The sequence below is a fragment of the Amblyraja radiata genome, chromosome 13, assembly GCF_010909765.2.
Source record: "Amblyraja radiata isolate CabotCenter1 chromosome 13, sAmbRad1.1.pri, whole genome shotgun sequence".
NCBI lineage: Eukaryota > Metazoa > Chordata > Chondrichthyes > Rajiformes > Rajidae > Amblyraja > Amblyraja radiata.
The window spans coordinates 15,284,840-15,308,827 of NC_045968.1; the positions used below are offsets into that span (position 1 = coordinate 15,284,840).

Consider the following 23,988-nt stretch of genomic DNA (forward strand, 5'->3'; position numbering starts at 1 on the left):
CAGAAGGTTGAGGGGGGACTTGATAGAGGTCTTTAAAATGATGAGAGGGATAGACAGTTGACGTGGATAAGCTTTTTCCATTGAGAGTAGGGAAGATTTAAACAAGAGGACATGATTTGAGAATTAAGGGACAGAAGTTTAGGGGTAACATGAGGGGGAACTTCTTTACTCAGAGAGTGGTAGCTGTGTGGAATGAGCTTCCAGTGGAAGTGGCGGAGGCAGGTTCGATTTTATCATTTAAAAATAAATTGGATAGGTATATGGACGGGAAAGGAATGGAGGGTTATGGTCTGAGTGCAGGTAGATGGGACTAGGTGAGAATAAGTGTTCGGCACGGACAAGAAGGACCGAGATTTCCTGTTTCCGTGCTGTAATTGTTATATGGTTACATGTTCTATAACTTTGCCCCTCTCACCTTAGTCCACGGCATTTCCACCTGGGGGAAAAGGTTCTGACTGTCTACCCTGTCTACGCCTCTCATAATTTTACACACTTCCATCAGGTCTCCCCTCTACTTCTGGCATTGCAGAGATAACAAAACAATCCAAGTCTGTCCAACCACTCCTTGTAGCTAATACCTCTTCATCAAACGTTGGTGAGACCGCATTTAGACTATTGTGTTCAGTTCTGGGCACCATGTTAAATTGTGTGTTCAGTTCTGGGCACCGTGTTATGGGAAAGATATTGTCAAGCTTGAAAAGGGTTCAGAAGGGATTTACGAGGATGTTGCCAAGACTAGAGGGTGTGAGCTATAGGGAGAGGTTGAGTAAGCTGGGTCTCTATTCCATGGAGCGCAGGAGGATGAGGGGTGATCTTATAGAGGTGTACAAAATCATGAGAGGAATAGATCGGGTAGATGCACAGAGTCTCTTGCCCAGAGTAGAGGAATCGAGGACCAGAGGACATAGGTTTAAGGTGAAGGGGAAAAGATTTAATAGGGATGCGAGGAGTAACTTTTTCACACAAAGGGTGGTGGGTGTATGGAACAAGCTGCCAGAGGAGATAGTTGAGGCTGGGGCTATCCCAACATTGAAGAAACAGTTAGACAGGTACATGGATAGGACAGGTTTGGAGGGTTCTGGACCAAGCGCGGGCAAGTGGAATTAGTGCAGCCTGGATATTGTTGGCTGGTGCGGGCGAGTTGGGCTGAAGGGCCTGTTTCCACACTGTATTATCCCATGACTATAACCTCCTCATTCAGTCAGTATTCCAGTGAAGGAGAGATTTCACAAACCAAAATAAATCATAGATAAGATTCTCTATGTTAATTTTGCTGAAATAAGTGACACCAAAAGGCATTCGGTTCCCCTTCTATTAATATCGGCAACACATTTCAAATGGGTCTGTGGCGCAGCGGTAGAGTTGCTGCCTCACAGCGCCGGAGACCCCGGGCTCGATCCAGACGACAGGTGCTGTCTGTCTGGAGTTTGCACGTTCTCCCCGTGACCTGCGTGGGTTTTCTCCGGGTGCTCCATTTTCCTCCCACACTCCAAAGACGTGCTGGTTTGTAGATTAATTGGCTTCTGTAAAATTGTAAAATGTTACTAGTGTGTGTAGGATAGTGTTGGTGTACGGGGACAGCGCTGGTCGGCCGAAAGGGCCTGTTTCAGCGCTGCATCTCGAAAGTCATTGAACAATAGGTGCAGGAGTAGGCCATTCGGCCCTTCGAGCCAGCACCGCCATTCACTGTGATCATGGCTGATCATCCACAATCAGTACCCCGTTCCTGCTTTCTCCCCATATCCCTTAATTCCGTTAGCCCTAAGAGCTAAATCTAACTATCTCTGGAAAACATCCAGTGAATTGGCCTCCACTGCCTTCTGTGGCAGAGAATTCCACAGATTCGCGACTCTCTGAGTTTTTCCTCATCTCAATAGAGAATAGACGATAGGTGCAGGAGTAGGCCATTCGGCCCTTTGAACCAGCGCCGCCATTCAATGTGATCAGTCCTGAATGGCCGACCCCTTGTTCTTCATGCCTATTATTTGCCCTTATTCTTAAAGTCTAGAGTGATTTGAACTTTCACCGCTCTTGAAAGATCTTCCAAGAATAGCTTCCTGGGGCATGACATTGATGTGACCTGATCTGAACGAGGCCTGCGATCTTTATCCGTTATTAACAACTTAGTCACCGTAGCCATGAACAATGTGGAGGAGGGAACTGCAGATGCTGGTTTAAAACGCAGACACAAAATGCTGGAGTGACTCTGCGGAACTGGCAGCATCTCTGGAGAGAAGGGATGGGCGACGTTTCGGGTCGAGACCCTGCTTCAGACTCAAGAAGAATGAAGATGGGTCTCGTCCCGAAACGCCACCCATTCCTTCTCTCCAGAGATGCTGCCTGTCCCGCTGAGTCAATCCAGCATTTTGTGTCTGCCTTCAGCTGAACATTGACAGTCATGTGTTGGAAATTAAATCTTCATCGCTGAATTTTGGTTGCCTCAAGCAGCAGACTCCAATGTTTGCTCAAGGAAGTCAGTCCACAAAGATTATACAAGTTTGAGTATTGATTTTTCCTCTGTTCACGGTCAGTTTAGCTCGTGTAATGTTGTTTTATCTAACGATTTCAGTAGCTGATTTGAAAAAGTAAATTAAATATTATGTGGATGTTTGTTCATGCATTATTAACGCAGAGTAGCATTGTGTCACATATCCTTCCCTCCAGATATACATTTCATTACTCCTCTTCTCTCTGTATCCGACACCATTTTGTCTCCTTTTCACCTCCAGCCTTTGTCGCTTACTTCACCCATCCGCCAACTCCCCCCCCCCGCTCCCCTCACCTGTATCCACCCATCACTTCCAATCTGAAAAAGGGTCTCGACTTGTAATATTGCTGCCTGACCCGCTGAGTTACTCCAGCACTCTGTGAAATGTCACCTATCCATGTTCTCCACTGATGCTGCCTGACCCGCTGAGTTACTCCAGCACTCTGTGAAACGTCACCTATCCATGTTCTCCACGGATGCTGCCTGACCTCGCTGAGTTACTCCAGCACTCTGTGAAACGTCACCTATCCATGTTCTCCACAGATGCTGCCTGACCCGCTGAGTTACTCCAGCACTCTGTGTGCTTTTCTGTGTTATCCTCCATCTATACCTTGTCTATTAAATGCTGTTATAATACATGCCTTAACCACGTCCTTTCGCATCTCGTTCCATACATGAACCACCCTCTGAGTGAATGAATGGAAACTCAAATTGCTGCCAATTTATTCAATTGTCAATGTGTGAAGAATAGGATCGACACGGTGGGGCAGCGGTAGAGTTGCTGCTTCACAGCGCCAGGGTCCCCGGTTCGATCCTGACCACGGGTGCTGTCTGTACAGAGTTTTGCACGTTCTCCCTGCGACCTGCAGGTGCACTAGTCTTCCCATCCAAATCCCAAAGATGTGCAGGTTTGTAGGTTTATTGATCGGTAAAAATTGAAAATTGTCGCTAGCATGTAAGATGGTGTTCATGTATAGGGTGATCACTGGTCTCCCTATACATTATCTATAACTCTACAAAACAAAACGTCAGCAGCTTCTTGAACTCGGTTTAGTTTATTGTCCGTTGTAGCGTTGAGGTACATCGATGAGCGTTAAGTTGCGTGCTAAGCAGCTGGCGGATGGACAGCAGCGTGATAACTGCCCCGACATGTGTTCTTTGTGTGTTTTTGTGCAGTGGGAAGAGGTGAGCGGCTACGACGACGGCATGAATCCCATCCGCACGTACCAGGTCTGCAACGTCATGGAGGCGAACCAGAACAACTGGCTCCGGACAACTTACATCGAGCGCAACGATGTGCAGAGGGTGTACGTGGAGATGAAGTTCACGGTGCGGGACTGTAACAGTATACCGAATATCCCGGGGTCCTGCAAGGAGACTTTTAATTTATTCTACTACGAGTCCGACACGGATTCGGCGACTGCCACGGCCCCGTTTTGGATGGAGAACCCGTACGTGAAGGTGGACACCATCGCCCCGGACGAGAGCTTTTCCAAGCTGGAGTCCGGCAGGGTCAACACCAAGATCAAGAGCTTTGGGCCCTTGTCCAAGAGTGGATTCTACCTGGCCTTCCAGGACCTGGGCTCGTGCATGTCCATCATTTCGCTGCGCGTCGTCTACAAGAAGTGCCCGTCGGTCATCGCCAACTTTGCCGTCTTCCCCGAGACGGTGACGGGAGCGGAGCCGACGTCCCTGGTCATCGCTCCGGGCACCTGCCTCAATAACGCCAACGAGGTCTCGGTGCCCCTGAAGCTCTATTGCAATGGGGACGGGGAGTGGATGGTCCCTGTCGGGGCCTGCACATGCTCTGCTGGCTTCCAGCCTGTGGACAAGGACGCCGCTTGCCAAGGTAGGAATGTTATTCACTTCACCCTACAAGCAGCTAACAATGGCCTGTGTCCTTTTTGCATTTCAGGTGGTCCTTGCTTTCTCTGCCTCAGAGGGCGGTGGAGGCCGGTTCCATGGATCCTTTCACGCGAGAGCTAGATAGGGCTCCTAAAGATAGCGGAGTCAGGGGATATGGGGAGAATGTTTAAGAAGGAACTGCAGATGCTGGAAAATCGAAGGTAGACAGAAATGCTAGACAAGCTCAACAGGTGAGGCAGCATCTATGGAGCGAAGGAAATGTGCAACGTTTCGGGCTGAAACCCTTCTTCAGGGGAGAAGGCAGGAACGGGGTACTGATAGGGGATGATCAGCCATGATCACATTGAATGGCGGTGCTGGCTCGAATGGCCTACTCCTGCACCTATTGTCTAATGTTTACTCTCCCTCTTTCCTCTCCCCTTCCCAGCTCTCCCACAGCCCACTGTCTCTGCCTCTTCCTTTGTTCTTCCCACCCACCCCACCCCCACATCAGTCTGAAGAAGGGTCTCGACCCGAAACGTCACCTATTCCTTCGCTCCATAGATGCTGCCACTGTTTCTCCGCCATTATTGTCGACCTTTCGATTTTCCAGCATCTGTAGTTCTTTCTTAAACGTTACTTTTTTGCATATCTTTCATTTATTGTTCTTTATTTCTCCACATCACTGTCTATATCTCTCGTTTCCCTTATCCCCAATCAGTCCAAAGAAGGGTCTTGAAATGAAACGTCACCCATTCCTTCACTCCAGAGATGCTGCCTGTCCCGCTGAGTTACTCCAGCACTTTGTGTCTTATCTCCAGTTTAAACCAGTTTCTGCAGTTCCTTCTTACTCTCTGTAGTTTAACCAGTGTTACAGATGCACCACGTTAAGTCTGTCCTTGCGTTTCTGATTGTAAGCATTCCACTGTAGAATATTTTTTCCCCTGCCTTGCAAAGTCTAATTTTTGAGGAAGGTGACATTGAGGACATCGGGCGGCACGGTGGCGCAGCGGTAGAGTTGCTGCCTCACAGCGCCAGTGACCCTGGTTCCATCCTGACCACGGGTGCTGTCTGTACAGAGTTTATATGTTCTACCTGTGACTGTGTGGGTTTTCTCTGGGTGCTCCGGTTTCCTCCCACACTCCTGAGATGTACAAGTTACCCGGTTAATTGGCTTCTGTAAATTAGAAATTGTCCCCAGCATGTAGGATAGTTCTAATATGTGGAGTGGACCCAGTGGGCCTGTTTCTGTGCTGTATCTCGAAAGTCTAAAAGATCGGAAAAAAGACACAGAGTGCTGGAGTAACTCAGCGGGTCAGGCAGCATCTGTGGAGAACATGGATAGGTGACGTTTCACAGAGTGCTGGAGTAACTCAGCGGGTCAGGCAGCATCTGTGGAGAACATGGATAGGTGACGTTTCACAGAGTGCTGGAGTAACTCAGCGGGTCAGGCAGCATCTCTGGAGAACCTCATGGCATAGATAGGGTAGACAGTCAACTCTTTTTGCCCAATGTGAACATTTCAAAGACTAGAGGGCACAGCTTTACGGTGAGAGGGGCAAAGATTAACAGGAAATGGATGAGACAAGTTTTTTTATACAGAGGGTGGTGGGTGCTGGAACGCACGGCCGTGGGGTGGTGGTGGAGGCAGATACGATAGTGGTGTTTAAAAGGCTTTTGGGTGGGCAAGGAATGGAGGGAGATGGATCATGTGCGGGCAGAGGAGATTAGTTTAACCTGGCATCATATTTTGCACAGACTTGGTGAGGATTGAACCTGGGTCTCTGCCGTCGTTGGGCAGCAGCACTACCAGCTGCACCACTGGGCCGACCTGTCACCATTAATTTCTCAGCTTGCTCAATCGATTGAACTGCAGGGCTCAATATTAGTGACTGAAGTGATGATGTTTGGGGCTAGGTGATTCGTAAAATGGCAACTGTGCCGATTTTTTTTTTCTGCGACTGCTGGCGGCGACTGTCACACTCGTTGCAGGTCACCGAAAAAGCGGCAACTTTTTTGCCCCCCCCCCCCCACCACAATGTCTACGACGTCCAGCTACGGCAAGCTACCGACAACCGGCGACCCATTAGGACGTCCACCTACGACAACCTACGACCAAACAGGCAACAACCAAAGTCAACCTACGTCCACCCGCGACAAGCTACGATAAGCAACGATCCTGTCGGCGACAACTGAAGACAATTCAGTCGCTGGTACCTGACGTAGGTTGACGTAGGTTGACGTAGGTTGACGTAGGTAGTCGCCAATGGAATTCACTGAAGTCAGCACCCGGCGATAACCTACATAATCCTGATGACAACATACGTCATCCTGGCGACTACCTACGACAACACCTCCTATTGTCTATTATCTATTGACCACAAGTGAAACTTCTAATGACCTACCAATGAAGGGCATTGGGCCTGATACAGATTCAAACCGTATGTGGAAAGAATATAATTTGTCTTCGAACCAAGATGATATTGGGAATTGAGCTTTGACCTAGTTTGGATATGGATCTGCAGATGATGAATGAGTCTGGTTCGATGCATGTATCTGATGTATGGGGACTCTATAACCTACAAAAGGTTATGTCATGCTTTGTATTCAGATCATCTCACTCGGCTGAAAGTGATGCATTACTTGGAATTAAAGACACGCCATTACTGTTGGTTGCAAGCATTCTTTACCCTGCCAGATGTCACAGACAATAGGTGCAGGAGTAGGCCATTCGGCCCTTCCAGCCAGCAGCGCCATTCAATGTGATCATGGCTGATCATCCCCAATCAGTACCCCGTTCCTGCCTTCTCCCCCACACTCCAAAGACGTGCAGGTTTGTAGGTTAATTGGCTTGGTAAAATTGTAAATTGTCCCTTGTGTGTAGGATAGTGTGAATGTGCGGGGATGGCTGGTCGGCGTGGACTCGATGGGCCGAAGGGTCTGTTTCCGTGCTGTATCTCAAAACTCTAAAGACTAAAGTCTAAAAGTTTCCTTACTTCCACCTGAGGATAAAACCAGTGCGTTCACGGACGTCTTTTAATATTCCTTGGGGTTTTTAGTTTATTAGTTTAGAGATAAAGCGCAGAAACGGGCCCCTTCGGCCCACCGAGTCCGCACCGAACAGCGACCCCCGCACACTACACACACCAGGGACAATTTACAACTTTGCCAAAACCAATTAGCCTACAAACCCGTACGTCTTTGGAGTGTGGGAGAAAACCGGAGCGCCTGGAGAAAACCCACGCAGGTCACGGGGAGAAGGTACAAACTCCGTACGGACCGCACAGGATCAAACCCGGGTCTCTGCCACTGCGAGGCAGCAACTCTACCGCTGCGCCACCGTGACGCCCTTGTTATTCACTGTTATGAATAAGCTTATTGGCCAAGTATTCACATACAAGGAATATGCCTTGGTGCTCCACCCGCAAGTGACAGCATGACATACAGTGACAGTTAGGAATGACACATAAAACATTAAACATTAATAATAAAACATTATTGATTAAACATGTGGATTCAATAAAATACCAGAGCAAGGCCAGTTATGCAAGGCCAGTGTAGTTAGGGGAGTCACTACATAAGCAGCTCTTGCCCTGTGAATGTTCCTGTGTGTGATGTTGCCCCAATTACTGCTCCTGATATTCTATTTTTAAAACAATAATCTTCTTTTTATGAAAATTTGACCTTCTTTTCTTGGTAGTATAGTCTATGATAAATAAATCTGCAGGATAAAATCATCTTAACAGTTTATTAGGCTGTCCTAGTGTAAACCTTTATGGTGTCAACATCTGTCTAGCGTCACTTAATCATCCTCTCTCCCTAGTGGAGTATGTTTAATTGCAGCAGAAACCATGTCCCATCTGGGCAAATATTGATTTTGCTGTCCTCTGTGTGTGCTGTGCCTCCCACTACCCTCATTGTGTCGAGCAAGCAGTCTCTGCGGCAGCGCAGATAAATGCCCACTCACGCGCCATGTCTCTCAGAATCCTCATTGATAAAATATTGACTGAATTCCCTTGTTTAAGAAAGAACTGCAGATGCTGGAAAAATCGAAAAAATGCTGGAGAAACTCAGCGGGTGAGGCAGCATCTATGGAGCGAAGGAATAGGTGACGCTTCGGGTCGAGACCCTTCTCCAAGAACACATTGTAACACTGATTCTTGGAAGAAGGGTCTCGACCCGAAACGTCGCCTATTCCATCGCTCCATAGATGCTGCCTCACCCGCTGAGTTTCTCCAGCATTTTTTGTCTGCCTTCTGTTGTTAGAATTTCTCCAACATAAAGAGCTCTTTATAAAAGTGATTCACAAATGTAAAATGTCGGGGTCAGATTTTGAATACTAATACACCAAACATTAAAAGTTGAACAAAATAATTTGCTACTTTCTCTCTCCAATTAAAATAAAAATGAGAAAGAGAATGTCAAAACTCGGTGCGGTTAATAGAAGGACATTTATTTTAATGCCTTTCATATCTCACACTTTGCTATTCAAGTTTCCTTCTGTGTTATGGAGTCATTTGTCACCTTGCTTCCTAATTTGTTAGTAACAATTTGTCTATTATCCCTTGCAATGTCTAGACCCGAAACGCCGCCTATTCCTTTGCTCCATAGATGCTGCCTCACCCACTGAGTTTCTCCAGCATTTTTATCTACGACCAAATTCTCTTGTTCGGCTGAATGTAACTTTAGTCACCTGCCGAGCCTTTCTTAGTGTAGATTAGAGATACAGCGCGTGAACAGGCCTTTCGGCCCACCGAGTCCGCACCGACCAGCGATCCCTACACTATCCTACTAGGAATACACTAGGGACAATTTGCAATTGTGCCCAAACCAATTAACCTACAAACCTGCACGTCTTTGGAGTGTGGAAGGAAGCCAAAGATCTTGGAGAAAACCCACGCAGGTCACGGGGATAAGGTACAAACTCCGTACAGACAGCACCCGTAGTCAGGATGGAACCCGGGTCTCTGGCGCTGTGAGGCAGCAACTCTACCGCTGGGCCACTGTTCTCTTGTCCGGTTGCTTAGAGTATATCTTTAATCACCTGCAGAGTCTGATGAATTGTTAGCAGGCCTCGAAATAAATTAATTACCAATGCCTGCACTCTGCTCAAAATGGGAGCATTGAAGACAAAGTGTTGCAGGCAGGAAATTATTGATCGAGGAATTATGTAACCATGCTGCAGATGGAAACTATTGCCTTCACACAGCAGTAACGATGGATTAACTGGGGGAGGTGCAGATGTGACCTTCGATGAATTAGACAGCGTAGCCAAGCACATTTCAAGCCTCTCGTAGCGGGGTCAGGCTGCATCAAAAGGAAGTGGCATTACGAGACCCCCAGACCTGATAGAAGTATATAAGCATGAACTCAACTCACTCACGCCTCATCTAAGCCAGGGAAACAACTAACTGCAGATGATGATTCACAAAAAAAAAAGACACCAAGTGCTGGAGTAACTTGGTGGGCCAGGCAGCGCCTCTGGTGAACATCGGTAGCTGAGGTTTCGGGTTGGGACCCTTCTTCAGACTGACTTAAAAAGTCACCGATCCATGTTCTGCAGAGATGCTGCCTGACCCGCTGAGTTACTCCAGCACTCTGTGAAACGTCACCTATCCCTATTCTCCACAGATGCTGCCTGACCCGCCGAGTTACTCCAGCACTCTGTGAAACGTCAACTATCCATGTTCTCCACAGATGCTGCCTGAGCCGCCGAGTTACTCCAGCACTCTGTGTCTTTCCCCCCCCAATTAGCTAGTGCCATTTGCCTGCAGTTGGTCCTTGTGGAAGGAACTGCCAGAAGGAGGTAGTTGGGGCAGGTACAATCACAACATTGGATATTGGTACATGGATGGGAAAGGTTTAGGGTTATGTGGGCCAAATACAAGCCGCAGTGATAGAGTTGCTGCCCTACAGCGCCAGAGACCCGGGTTCGATCCTGACTATGGGTGCTGTCTATACGGAGTTTGCACCTTCTCCCCGTGACCTGCGTGGGTTTTCTCCGGGTGCTCCGGGTTCCTCCCACACTCCAAAGACGTGCCGATTTGTAGGTTAATTGGCTTTGGAAACATTGTAAATTGTCCCCAGTGTGTGCAGGATAGCGCTAGTGTACGGGGTGATCGCTGGTCGGCGTGGACTCGGTGGGCCGGAAGAAGGGTCTCGATCCAAAACGTCATCCATTCCTCCTCCCCAGAGATGCTGCCATGGAGTCCCGCTGAGTTACTCCAGCATTTGGTGTCGATCTTCTAGTGTGAATGATTGATTGCTGGTCGGCGAGGACTCATTGGGCCGAGGGGCCTGTTTCCATACTACATCTCTAAACTAAAACAAACCTTTCCACCAAAGATGGACACAAAAAAGCAGGAGTAACTCAGCGGGACAGGCAGCATCTCTGGAGGGAAGGAATGGGTGAGGTTTGGGGTTCAGACCCTTCTTCTCAACTCGAAACGTTACCTATTCCTTCTCTGTCCTGCTGAGTTACCCCAGCTTTTTGTGTCTATCTTCGGTTTAACCCAGCATCTGCAGTTCCTTCCTACACTATTGGCCCTGTCCCACAGTACGAGTTCATTCCAAGAGCTCTCCCGAGTTAAAAAAATAATCAAACTCGTGGTAAGCACGGAGAATGAACGTAGCGTGTATGTCGGAGCTCGAGGACGTCTCTTAGTAGCTCGTAACACTAACGGCAGGTACTCTGGAAGACTCGCTAATGGCAGGTAAGCTCGGGAAGACTCGTGAAGATTTTTCAACATGTTGAAAAATGCCTACGAGAGCCACGAGTACCGACGAGCGGCCATTACCGTAAATCTCCGAGTTAGAATCAGGGCAAACTCGGGGAGAGCTCTTGGAATGAACTCGTACCGTGGGACTGGGCTTTAATTCATTTCCACGTGGACTAACTTGTGACTAATTGCTGCCATTTGTTACTAAGGAACTCTTGCAGGTGCTGTCATTGTAAGCGATATTAGACAAATTGTTACTGACAAATTAGGAAGCAAGGTGACAAATGACACCATAACACAAGAGCAAACTTGAATAGCAAAGTGTGAGATATGAAAGGAATAAAGAATCCTTTTATTAATCACACCGAGTTTTGACATTCCTTCTCATTTTTATTTTAATTGGAGAGAGAAAGTAGCAAATTATTTTGTTCATCTTTAATGGCTGGTGTATTAGTATTCAAAATCTGACTCCGACATTTTACATTTGTGAATCACTTTTATAAAGGGCTCTTTATGTAATTGAGATTCTAACGATAGAAGGTAGACAAAAAATGCCGGAGAAACTCAGCGGGTGAGGCAGCATCGATGGAGCGAAGGAATAGGCGACGATTCGGGTCGAGACCCTTCTTCAAGAGTCAGTGTCACAATGTGTTCTTGGAGAAGGGTCTCGACCCGAAAGTCACCTATTCCTTCGCTCCATAGATGCTGCCTCACCCGCTGAGTTTCTCCAGCATTTTTGTCTACCTTCGATTTTTTTCCAGCATCTGCAGTTCTTTCTTAAACACTAATGACAGAAGGGATGTGATCACACACAGAGATTTGGTTACAGAAGGAAGAGATGAAAGCAAGGTTGTTTAGAGGCCCTTGTCGTTGAGTATGTTATCATGTGAATGCGGTGCCTTTGATTTCAGCGTTGCCCTTCAGCTAACTCTGTTCACAGTCCTGTGATATTGCCCTGCTAAGATTCATCAACTGGTCAGATGAATCATCTCGGATTTTTTTAATCAGGCGACGAGAGATACTGTTCAATCAAATTTAAATTCTTCCAGGGTCTTATTGAAGGGATATTTTAAAATTCAGGAGCAGAATTCACCAGCATGACTCGTCACAATTAACAGCGCAGTATCGATTATAGACTGCCCCTTCCATGCCCAGGCTGTGGTTATTCAGGAAATATTCCTTGTCATGTTTTAGTCATTAGTTTTTCAAGATTTTGTCTTTTTTCCAAGATGAAGTGTTTAGAAGCGCTGGTGGAACAGGGCAGTGACTTACAATGGTCACTGTGCCCCTTCTAGTGTCTCGAAACAAGGAACTGCAAAGGGGAAGTACAACAGTTCATGGTTCATCAGTCACTGAAAGTAAGCATGCAGGTACAGCAGGCAGTGAAGAAAGCCAATGGCATGTTGGCCTTTATAACAAGAGGAGTTGAGTATAGGAGCAAAGAGGTCCTTCTGCAGTTGTATAAGGCCCTAGTGGTAACACTTGGAGTATTGTGTGCAGTTTTGGTCTCCTAATTTGAGGAAGGACATACTTGCTATTGAGGATGTGCAGCATAGGTTTACTAGATTAATTCCCAGGATGGCAGGACTGTCATATGCTGAGAGAATGGAGCAGCTGGGCTTCTATACTCTGGATTTTAGAAGGATGAGAAGTTTTCTTATTGAAACATATAAGATTATTAAGGGTTTGGACACATTAGAGGCAGGAAGCATGTTCTTGATGTTGGGGGAGTCCTGAACCAGGGGCCACAGTTTAAGAATAAGGGGTAAGCCTTTTAGAACGGAGACGAGGAAACGCTTTTTCACACAGAGAGTTGTGAGTCTGTGGAATTCTTTGCCTCAGAGGGCGGTGGAGGCCGGTTCTCTGGATACTTTCAAGAGAGAGCTAGATAGGGCTTTCAAAGATAGCGGAGTCAGGGGATATGGGGAGAAGGCAGGAACGGGGTACTGATTGTGGATAATCAGCCATGATCACATTGAATGGCGGTGCTGGCTTGAAGGGCCGAATGGCCTACTCCTGCACCTATTGTCTATTGTCTATTGACGCTACGTGGAGGAAATAACCACAGATGCTGGTTTAAACTGATGATAGACACAACATGCTGGAGCAACTCAGCGGGACAGGCAGCATCTCTGGAGAGAAGGAACGGGTGATGTTTCGGGTCGAGACCCTTCGTCAGTCTGATTAGTGTAGCTCAGCGTCAGGTTAGGCACGGACGTTGTGGGCTGAAGGGCCTGTTCCTGTGCTGTGCTGTTCTGCGACAGACGAGGTCAAATACATCCCCTTCATCCTGAAGCTTTCCAATCAATTTTCCATCAGCATCTGTTGTTGATTGTGAATGAAAAGATTCCCGTTGAAGAGGGAGTGACCTGGGATTCCCATCGGACTCCTCTGTGGTGCCGTGGTCAATTATTCGCTGGGTGGCATGGCAACCAATGACCGCAAAGCGCCGACGGCATTTCTGAAATCGTCGCGGCATATTGTGTATTAAACGAATGAGACCAGCCCTCTCTGGCAATGGGAACTGGGCAGAGTACATGTCCCAAAGATGCTCGCCCCATTGTACAATGTGTTCTTGCTCACCCCCTTTGCCCAATTTATAGTGTCATAGAGTGATACAGTGTGGAAAGAGGCCCTTCAGCCCAACTTGCTCACGCCGGCCAACATGTCCCAGCTACACTAGTTATAGAGTGATACAGTGTGGAAACAGGCCCTTCAACCCAATTTGCCCACACCGGCCAACATGTCCCATGTTTGGCCCATATCCCTCCAAACCTGTCCTATCCATGTACCTGTCTAGCTGCTTCTTAAACGTTGGGATAGTCCTGGCCTCAACTACCTCCTCTGGCAGCTTGTACCATACACCCACCACCCTTTGTGTGGAAAAGTTACCCCCTCAGATTCAATAGACAATAGACAATAGGTGCAGGAGTAGGCCATTCGGCCCTTCGAGCCAGCACCACCATTCGATGAGATCATGGCTGATCATCCCCAATCAGTACCCCATTCCTGCCTTCTCCCCATATCCCCTGACTCCGCTATCTGTAAGAGCCCTATTTAGCTCTCTCTTGAAAGTATCCAGAGAACCAGCCTCTGAGGCAGAGAATTCCACAGACTCGCAACTCTCTGTATGAAATTTCAAGAGAGAGTTAGATAGAACTCTCAGGGATAGCGGAGTTAAGGGGTATGGGGAGAAGGCAGGAACGGGGTACTGATTGTGGATGATCCGCCATGAGCACATTGAATGGCGGTGGTGGCTCGAAGGGCCGAATGGCCTACTCCTGCACCTATTGTCTATTGAATCTTTCCACTTCGGAACTAGTTTTGGAGTAGGGTGTGGACCATGTAACACTGGCTTCATGCATTTAAAATGTATGTGTTGAGAGTCATCGTCAAAGGCCAGGGATGCTTAAAGAAATGTCCAGCTGATATATAGTCACTGAGTTTACATATGTCCTTGACTTCTGCCTGGGAACAACGAGAGACATCAACGCGACAAATGGCTGAACTTTCATCTTGTTAAATTGCAAGCAGTCCCCAGGGCAATACCTCATTCCACAACCTGAATGGATTAAGTGTCCAAAACTAAAGCTAGATTCTACCCGCCATATGAGGGGTCTCGACCAGAAACGCCACCCATTCCTTCTCTCCAGAGATGCTGCCTGTCCCGCTGAGTTACTCCGGCATTTTGTGTCTATCTTCGATTATTCCCTCGCACCAATGAAGTTCCAGAAAATTAAATGAATTGTCCACAGATTACTCAAAACACATTGGATCTGCAGTCATTTTTAGCCATTACATTTGGTCAGTAATTGAAAGCTAACTTCGATCTGGCTCCACAAATCTTAAATTTCCACCCCAAGAAAGACAAAGGCCTTTCCATTAATATGCCATTTTTCACATCGCGGCAATATCTAAAAGCACCCTGCAGGCAAGACAATTCATTATTTTCAAATAGAGTCATTGGACAAAGTGGTTCACAAACAGAAAAATCAATGTATATCCTCGCCATCTCTCTTGAATTAATTGACTCATCTTCAGAATAGTAGATTAATACATCATTGCTTTGAATTAGATGTTCCTATTTAAATTCACTTTTAAGTCATTGGCAAAATTAACCACCTTAAGATAGACACAGGAGCTAGAGTAACTCAGCGGGTCAGGCAGCATCTCTGGAGAACATGGACAGGTGACGTTTCACAGAGTGACAATAGACAATAGGTGCAGGAGTAGACCATTCAGCCCTTCGAGCCAGCACCACCATTCAATGTGATCATGGCTGATCATCCCCAATCAGTACCCCGTTCCTGCCTTCTCCCCATATCCCCTGACTCCGCTATTTTTAGGAGCCCTATCTAGCTCTCTCTTGAAAGCATCCACAGAACCTGCCTCCACCGCCCTCTGAGGCAGAGAATTCCACAGACTCACCACTCTCTGTGAGAAAAAGTGTTTCCTCGTCTCCGTTCTAAATGGCTTACTCCTTATTCTTAAACTGTGGCCCCTGTTCTGGACTCCCCCAACATCGGGAACATGTTTCCTACCTCTAGCATGTCCAAGCCCTTAACAATCTTATATGTTTCAATGAGATTTCCTCTCATCCTTCTAAACTCCAGAGTGTACAAGCCCAGCTGCTCCATTCTCTCAGTGCTGGAGTAACTCAGCGGGTCAGGCAGCATCTGTGGAGAACGTGGATAGGTGACGCTTTGGGTCGAGAGTCGAGACCCTTCTTCAGACTGGTTCCCACCTTAAGAATTGATGTTGTGAAAGAATGGGATTACATATAAATGTCAAGTTGAAGGAAAGTTTCCAATATCGGCATAATCAACTAATATAATATACCGATACTCAATAAGGCATTGAGATGTCCCCGAAGGCAAGACAATGATAAAAAATTCCATCTCTTATTCAAGACATTTTTAATGTAACTTACAGACAATCTCATATACATTTATAGGTTAGTTTAGAGATACAGCATGGAAACAGGCCATTCGGCCCACCGAGTCCACGCCGACCATCGATCGATCACCCGTTCACACGAGTTCTATGTTATCCCACTTTCTCATCCACTCCCTACACACTAGGGGGCAATTAACCTACGAACCCGCACGTCTTTGGGATGTGGGAGGAATCCGGGGCACCCGGAGGAAACCCACGCGGTCAAGGAGGGAGAACGTGCAAACTCCACACAGACAGCACTCAAACACAGGTTTGAACCCAGATATCTGGCCCCTGTGAGGTAACGGCTCCACCTGCCGCATCACCATGCCGACCTCAATGCATCTCCTCTTTGACAATCACCTCCACTAATAGTTTTAATGTAAGCATTTAACTGTTTAATTGCATTTAAGCACCAAATATACGAGGCTCTTTACAATGCACTGGTACACAGCTGCTGTACTGCTTACAATTTAATCACCTAACGTAGATAAAGCACAGCAATTAGCTAATCATCAGCTTGTATGTTGCAGCAATAGTGCTTATCAGGTTATAAAACCTGCCGAAGGGCCCATTTAAACTAGTGGCCATTTTCAGACAATGATTTAATGGACAGTTGAGAGTTATATGCAAATAAAATGCCATTGTGTGCATCACAAATGTGGAGGGTGACCAAGTACTACATGCATCAGCTCGTTTAACATAAAGTTACATAATATGTAAATATAAATAGGTGGGGGGTAGTTCACCCGTGGCTCCCCCGACCACAGGTGAACAACAGAGGAGGATGACTGAAATTTGGTGCCTTCCCTCACAGTGGCAAACTTTGATCCCGCCCGCTGTGTGGGGATGTCTGTGTTAAGGACTATCGTGTTCTGTGCTCTTTTTTATTGGTATGGCTGTACGGTGACCACACATTTCACTGTACCAATTGGTACGTGACAATAAATGTCTCTTGTCTTGTCCACACCTGGTAGAACAGCCAGCACCAGAGACCCAGGTTCCATCCTGACCATGGGTGCTGTTTATGTGTGGAGTTTGTACCTTCTCTCTGTGACCTGCATGGGTTTTCTCCGGGTGCCCCCGTTTCCTCCCACGCTCCAAAGACGCGCGGGTTTGTAGGTTAAGTGGTAGAATTTCCCCCCAGCGCGTAGGTGGGATAACGGGGAAATGCCCACAAAGCCTTGGGCACGTTTACTGAATGAATGAAAGGAGCTGGTCAAAAAATTCCAGCTGGGCGGAGTGGGGCAGGACCCCTTCATTGTGCACTTAAAAAACACGTCTGTTCAAAACAGCAGAAACGTACCTCAATCCCTTTTCAAATAAAAGCGAATTAAAACTGGGACACGGTCCAGAAACGAAATAGATTCTTCAAAAAAAAATGATTGTAACATGATATATTTATTGTGTCTTCCCATGACATTGCTCCATCCTTAATCTCAGCGCTCTTTAGTGGAGGCACGGGTCCCAGAGCAGTACAAGAACTCTCCTCCACCCAACGCAACCAGTAGTCACATTTTAACCCTTCTTCCACCAGTGCTTTAGATCTTGTGTTTCAGAAAGCTGGGATATTTCAGAGCTGGGATTGAATTGATTGGAAGGACGATCTTGGATGGGGTATCTTGGTCGGCATGGGCAAGTTGGGCTGAAGGGCCTGTTTGCCATGCTGGAGGACTCCATTCCTTGATGATTACAAGATACACCGCAGAAACTGGCCCTTCTTCGGCCCGCCGGGTCCGTGCTGACCAGCGATCCCGGCACACTATGTTGTCCTGTCCCACTTATGTGACCTTTACAGGCGACTGCCGGCACCTGTGATAGGTCGCCAAAATTCAGCAGCGACCAGAAAGACACTACGACTCTTTGGAGGCCTCTCACGATCACACAGCTGTACGGCCGTGAGAGGTCTTCCATGGTCGTGAGAGGTCTTCCATGGTCGTGAGGTCTTCCATGGTCGTGAGAGGTCTTCCATGGTTGTGAGAGGTCTTCCATGGTCGTGAGAGGTCTCCAAAGAGTCGTAGCGTCTTTCTGGTCGTCGCTGGATTTTCAACATGTTGAACATTTTGGCGACCTATCACGGGTGTGCCGGCAGTCGCCTGTAAAGGTCGCGTAAGTGGGACAGGCCATTAACACTATCCTACACACACCAAGGACAATTTACACATACACCAAGCCAATTAACCTACAAACCTGTACGTCTTTGGAGTGTGGGAGGAAACTGGAGCTCCTGAAGAAAAACCACATGGTCACAGGGAGGACGTACAAACTCCGTACAGATGGCACCCGTAGTCAGGATGGATCCCGGGTCTCTGGTGCTGTGAGGCAGCGACTCTACCCCTGCGCCACTGTGCAGAAATAACCCTATGGTTTGACAATCGCAATTAGTATTTAAGGCACAGGCTTGCTTTGTGTGAATGTAAAACGGGGGCTGGAGCTGAAAGTCAATTGATCTCATGTACACGATGATACGCTACGAACTCTACACACTTGGTGAAAACAGCCTTAGAACCAATCTCATCAAACCCATGGTTTAATTCAAAAGTTTGCAATTAATTTCAGCTTTTTCTTTAATTTAAGTTTTGCCGATGAATTAATTTCCTGCTGATTTAAAGGCGTTGACAACGTCTGCAGTCCCTCTGGTTTTTGTTAAATCAACCTACAGACGTAGGCAGCTCGTTCATTACAACAAGATGCATTGCCTCAGGCGTTGTATTCGCAGCATGCCGTACATATATTCATTAAATCATTTCATTACTTTTATTTGCATGAAACATACCATAGGAACTGCAGAGATATTTTTATTGCACTCTAGTATTCGGAAGCTATGCTGTTGGGCATATTTCAGAAATTATTAAAACAAAGAAATGTCCTTATTAAACCGAGGACTGGACAGGTTATGTCCACAAACATCTTTGCATCAAACACAACGGCGAGAGACTTATTATTGGCTGGCGCGGCGGTAGAGTTGCAGCCTCACGGAGACCCAGAGACCCGGGTTTGATCCTGGCCTCGGGTGCTGTCTGTACGGAGTTTGTACGTTCTCCCCGTGACCTTGCGTGGGTTTTCTCCAGGTGCTTCAGTTTCCTCCCACACTCCAAAGACGTACAGGTTTGTAGGTTGATTGGCTTGGTATAAATGTAAATTGTCCCTAGTGTGTGGGATAGCGTTAGTGTACAGGGATTGTTGGTCGGCACGGACTCGATGGGTTGAAGGGTCTGTTTCTGCACTGTATTGCTGAACTAAACTAAGCGAAATATCCTTTATGCAGAGGGGAAAAATAGATATTGCTTCGAAAGTCTGAAGGCGTGTGTAAATATTTAAAGATTTGTAAATGTATTTAAGAGCAGAAAGGCTTGGTTTAATCATTCAAGAATTACAGTTGTAGTGTGATACAGCACGGAAACAGGCCCTTCAGCCCAACCTGCCCATGCCGACCAACATGCCCAATCTACACTAGTCCCACCTGCCTGTGTTTGGCCCATATCCCTCCAAACCTTTCCTATCCATGTTCCTGTCCAAATGTCCTTGTTCATCAGTCACTGAAAGTAAGCATGCAGGTACAGCAGGCAGTGAAGAAAGCGAATGGCATGTTGGCCTTCATAACAAGAGGAATTGAGTATAGGAGCAAAGAGGTCCTTCTGCGGTTGTACAGAGCCCTAGTGAGACGACTCCTGGAGTAATGTGTGCAGTTTTGAGGAAGGACATTCTTGCTATTGAGGGAGTGCAGCGTAGGTTCACAAGGTTAATTCCCGGGATGGCGGGACTGTCATATGCTGAGAGAATGGAGCGGCTGGGCTTGTATACTCTTGAATTTAGAAGGATGAGAGGGATTCTTATTGAAACACATAAGATTATTAAGGGTTTGGATACGCTAGAGGCAGGAAACATGTTCCCGATGTTGGGGGAGTCCAGAACCAGGGCCCATAGTTTTAAGAATAAGGGGTAAGCCATTTAGAACGGAGATGAGGAAACACTTTTTCATACAGAGAGTTGTGAGTCTGTGAAATTCTCTGCCTCAGAGGGCGGTGGAGGCCGGTTCTCTGGGTACTTTCAAGAGAGAGCTAGATAGGGCTCTTAAAGATAGCGGAGTCAGGGGATATAGGGAGAAGGCAGGAACGGGATACTGATTGTGGATGATCAGCCATTGGTGGTGCTGGTGCTGGCGGTGCTGGCTCGAAGGGCCAAATGGCCTACTCCTGCACTTATTGTCTATTGTCTTTTAAATGCTGTTATAATACCTGCCTCAAGTACCTCCTCTGGCAGCTAGTTCCAAACACCCAGCATCTTCTGTGTGGAAAAAGTTGCCCCTCAGGTTCCTATTCATTCTTGCCACTTTCTCTTTAAACCTCTCTCCCCTGGTTCTTGATTCCGCTACTACGGCTAAAAGACTCTTTTACCTGATCAATTCCGGGCACGAATTTGTACCCCAGTTGGGCTGTAAATACAGACATGATATTGTACAATACCTTCTTGGCAGAACACGTCACAGATGTATGTACCGTTTCACAGACGCAAGCTGGTGTAGTGTCAGGCATGTTGTGATAACCTACACAAGGCTGTTTAAAAGAAATTAACTTTTACACAAACAGCTTTGCGTTCAAAAAGGATATCTTGGTGCGATGATCAAAGGAGTGTTCGCAACATGAGACGCCAGCAACCACAGTTGCTAGACTGAAGAAGGGTCTCGACCCGAAACGTCACCTATTCCTTCGCTCCATAGATGCTGCCTCACCCGCTGAGTTTCTCCAGCATTTTTATATCTACCACAGATGCCGGAATGTTGAGCAAAGTGCTGGAGGAACTCCTCAACGGGTCAGGCAGCATCTCAGTAAATAGTGATAATATCTCAAGACAGACACAAAATGCTGGAGTAACCCAGCGGGACAGGCAGCATCTCTGGAGAGAAGGAATGGGTGAGGTTTCGGGTCGAGACCCTTCTTCAAGCCCTTTGTCTCGACCTGAAATGTCACCCATTCCTTCTCTCCAGAGATGCTGCCTGTCCCGCTGAGTTACTCCAACATTTTATGTCTACCTTCGGTTGAATAGGTGCAGGAGTAGGCCATTTGGCCCTTCGAGCCAGCACCGCCATTCAATATGACCATGGCTGATCATCCAGAATCAGTACCCTGTTCCTGCCTTCTCCCCATATCCCTTGATTCCTATAGCCCAAAGAGCTAAATCTAACTCTCTTGAAAACATCCAGTGAATCGGCCTCCACTGCCTTCTGTGGCGTCACTGGGGCATGGAATGCCTTTGGTGTGTGGCAGGATTCTGGAAGGCGTTTGGTGCAGGAGATAGGTGCTGACACGGGTCAGATTAGAGAGGAATGAGTTCTCTGTGGGGAACGTGTTTGTTGAGGTGCCTCTCTGTCCATGTTGTCTATTTCCATCGCCGTGTTGATAGTTGACGTCAGTCGCGTATCGGAGCAAAGCTCTCATTAAGCTTTCACTGTCTAAGATAAAAACGGATAATAGCAACGTTATCACGGCAGCACTGGTAGAGCAGCTGCCTCACTGCGCCAGAGACCCCGGTTTGATCCTGACCTCGGGCGCTGTGTGTGTGTGTGTGTGTGTGTGTGTGTGTGTGTGTGTGTGTGTGTGTGTGTGTGTGTGTGTGTGTGTGTGTGTGTGTGTGTGTGTGTGTGTGTGTGTGTGTGTGTGTGTGTGTGTGTGTGTGTGCGCGTGCGTGCGTGTGTGTGTGTGTGTGTGTGTGCGCGTGTGCGCGTGTGGAGTTTGCACGTTCTCCCTGTGACCGCGTGGGTTTCCTCCGGGTGCTCCGGTTTCCTCCCACATCCCAAAGATGTGACTGCGCGTGTTTGTGGGTTAATCGGCCCCTCTGTACATTGCCCCTCTAGTGTGCAGGGATGAGAAAGTGGGATAACGTGGAACGAGTGTGAACGGGTAGAGTTAACGGCGCCAGAGACCCGGGTTCGATCCTGACCACGGTGGCTTACTTGTCTGTACGGAGTTTGTGTGCACAGGTTAATTAGCTTGGTATAACAGTGTGTGTAGGGTAGTGTTAGTGTGCCGTGATCGCTGGTCGGCGCGGACTCCATGGGCCGAAGGGGGCCTGTTCTCCAAAACTAACATCTCCGATGAAGTCGGCGAGGTTAATTTTGTACCACTCACTACGTCTGTGAAGCCGAGATTCTGGGAAAGCCTTGGCTCGCTACTTATTCCTCTCGACATGGGAGACCATGAAGGCACCGCCCGATCCTGCAAGTCTTTGGAACTCACTTACGGAGTCTGTGGCCAGAGAGCTAACCACTTCAACATGCACACTGATCAGTGCCATAAATATTTCACACACGCAGGGGGAAGGTTCGCAAACATTGTCTGCAAGTTGGCCCCGCTGTGAAGCCAAGGAATGAATCATAAAGTCATTGAGTTTAATGTGCAGGAAGGAACTGCAGTTACACCAAAGATAGACACTAAAAGCTGGAGCAATTCAACGGGACAGGCGGCATCTCTGGAGAGAAGGGATGCACGGACAAGTTGGTCTAAAAGGCTGTCTGACTATGACTCTAAAAGTAATTTCCTTCCCAATTGGACGATGCTTTGCTTTGTTGTTATTTTTTATTCGCTAACAATGATCTTTCTACATTTTCCTTGATCACATTCCCTTTGTCTTATTTTCACACCGTACACTTCCTTATCTCTGTAGCTCCCTCTCCCCGATTCTCACTAGGCAGATGAAATGTGCAGGAAGGAACTGCAGATGCTGATCTGAAGAAGTCTTCTGGAGTCTGAAGAAGGGTCTCCACCCGAAACGTCCCCCATTCCTTCTATACGGAGATGCTGCCTGTCCCGCTGAGCCACTCCAGCATCTTGAGTTTAATGTAGAGTTTAGAGATACAGGCCCTTCGTCCCACCGAGTCTGTACCGACCAGCTGTAACCGTTCACGCTAGTTCTATGCTGTCCCACTTTCTCGTCCCCTCCCTAACACTAGGGACAATTTACAGAAGCCAATTTACCTACAAACCCGCACGTCTTTGGGATGTGGTAGGAAACTGGAGCACCCGGAGAAAACCCATGCGGTCACAGGGAGAACGTGCAAACACCACACAGGCAGCACCCGCGGTCGGGATCGAACCTGGGTCTCTGGGGCTGTGAGGCAGCAACTCTACCGCTGCGCCACCGTGCCGTCCTGAATAGTCATAAGGGCCTGTCCCACTTTCATGACCTAATTCACGACCTTTTTTACTCGTGGACATTTTTCATCAGGCTAGAAAAAACGCCCCGACCTACTTGATGCCACTAGTACCTACAACAAGCATCATGGCCTGCTACGACCTGCCTACGACCTCGTGACGACCATGCTGCGAGTATGAGTCATGGGCAAACTCGGCAGAGGTCGTGAATTAGGTTGTGAAAGTGGGACAGGCCCTTTAGAGTCATCCCGCACGGAAACTGCGAGAGCTGTCCTGAACTACTATCTACCTGATCTATTCCTCTCATGATCTTATACACCTCAATCTATAAGAGAGCGCCACACTGCAGCATCTAAAACCAGGGAGGAAATATCCGCCAGGCTTTACATAAGCCACTCATGTTTGTTACTTTAATCCGACTTCAGAAAGAGTGGTTAGTCACGCAGGCATTTGACAACGTGTACTGACTGCAGCATGAAGGAAGGGCCATGGAGTCGATGTAGCTGTGAGTGTATGTAAGTAATGTTCGCTGCCTGTAACATCGCATGTACTTGGCAGCTATGAAGTGACTGGATGGTTCCCAGATTTCATCGCCTCGAATGTGGATGCTCTACCTTGGACACATGGACAACTTTTTACAATTTCCTCTACTGTTTTTTTTTGGCGAGGTTCTGAGTTAACAGTGAAACCACGGAAAGCTGGCTCCACCGTTGACAAGCATTCAGTGGAGAATAGACTTACATTGCGATTTAGTCAAGAGTTAAGAGTGTTTTATTGTCATGTGTCCCAGACAGAACAATGACATTCTTACTTGCAGCAGCGCGGCAGAATATGGAAACATAACGCACTC

At 47.4% G+C, this 23,988-nt stretch overlaps 1 protein-coding gene across 6 annotated transcripts in view; it reads left to right on the plus strand.

The window, feature by feature from the left end:
• ephb3 (EPH receptor B3) overlaps window positions 1-23,988 on the plus strand; it is a 112,377-nt gene that overhangs the window by 42,601 nt on the left and 45,788 nt on the right. For all 6 annotated transcript variants that reach the window (XM_033031301.1, XM_033031297.1, XM_033031298.1 and 3 more), the window contains exon 3: window positions 3,665-4,337. In XM_033031301.1, the coding sequence (XP_032887192.1) occupies window positions 3,665-4,337 (673 nt within the window). The remainder of the gene's footprint in view (window positions 1-3,664; window positions 4,338-23,988) is intronic.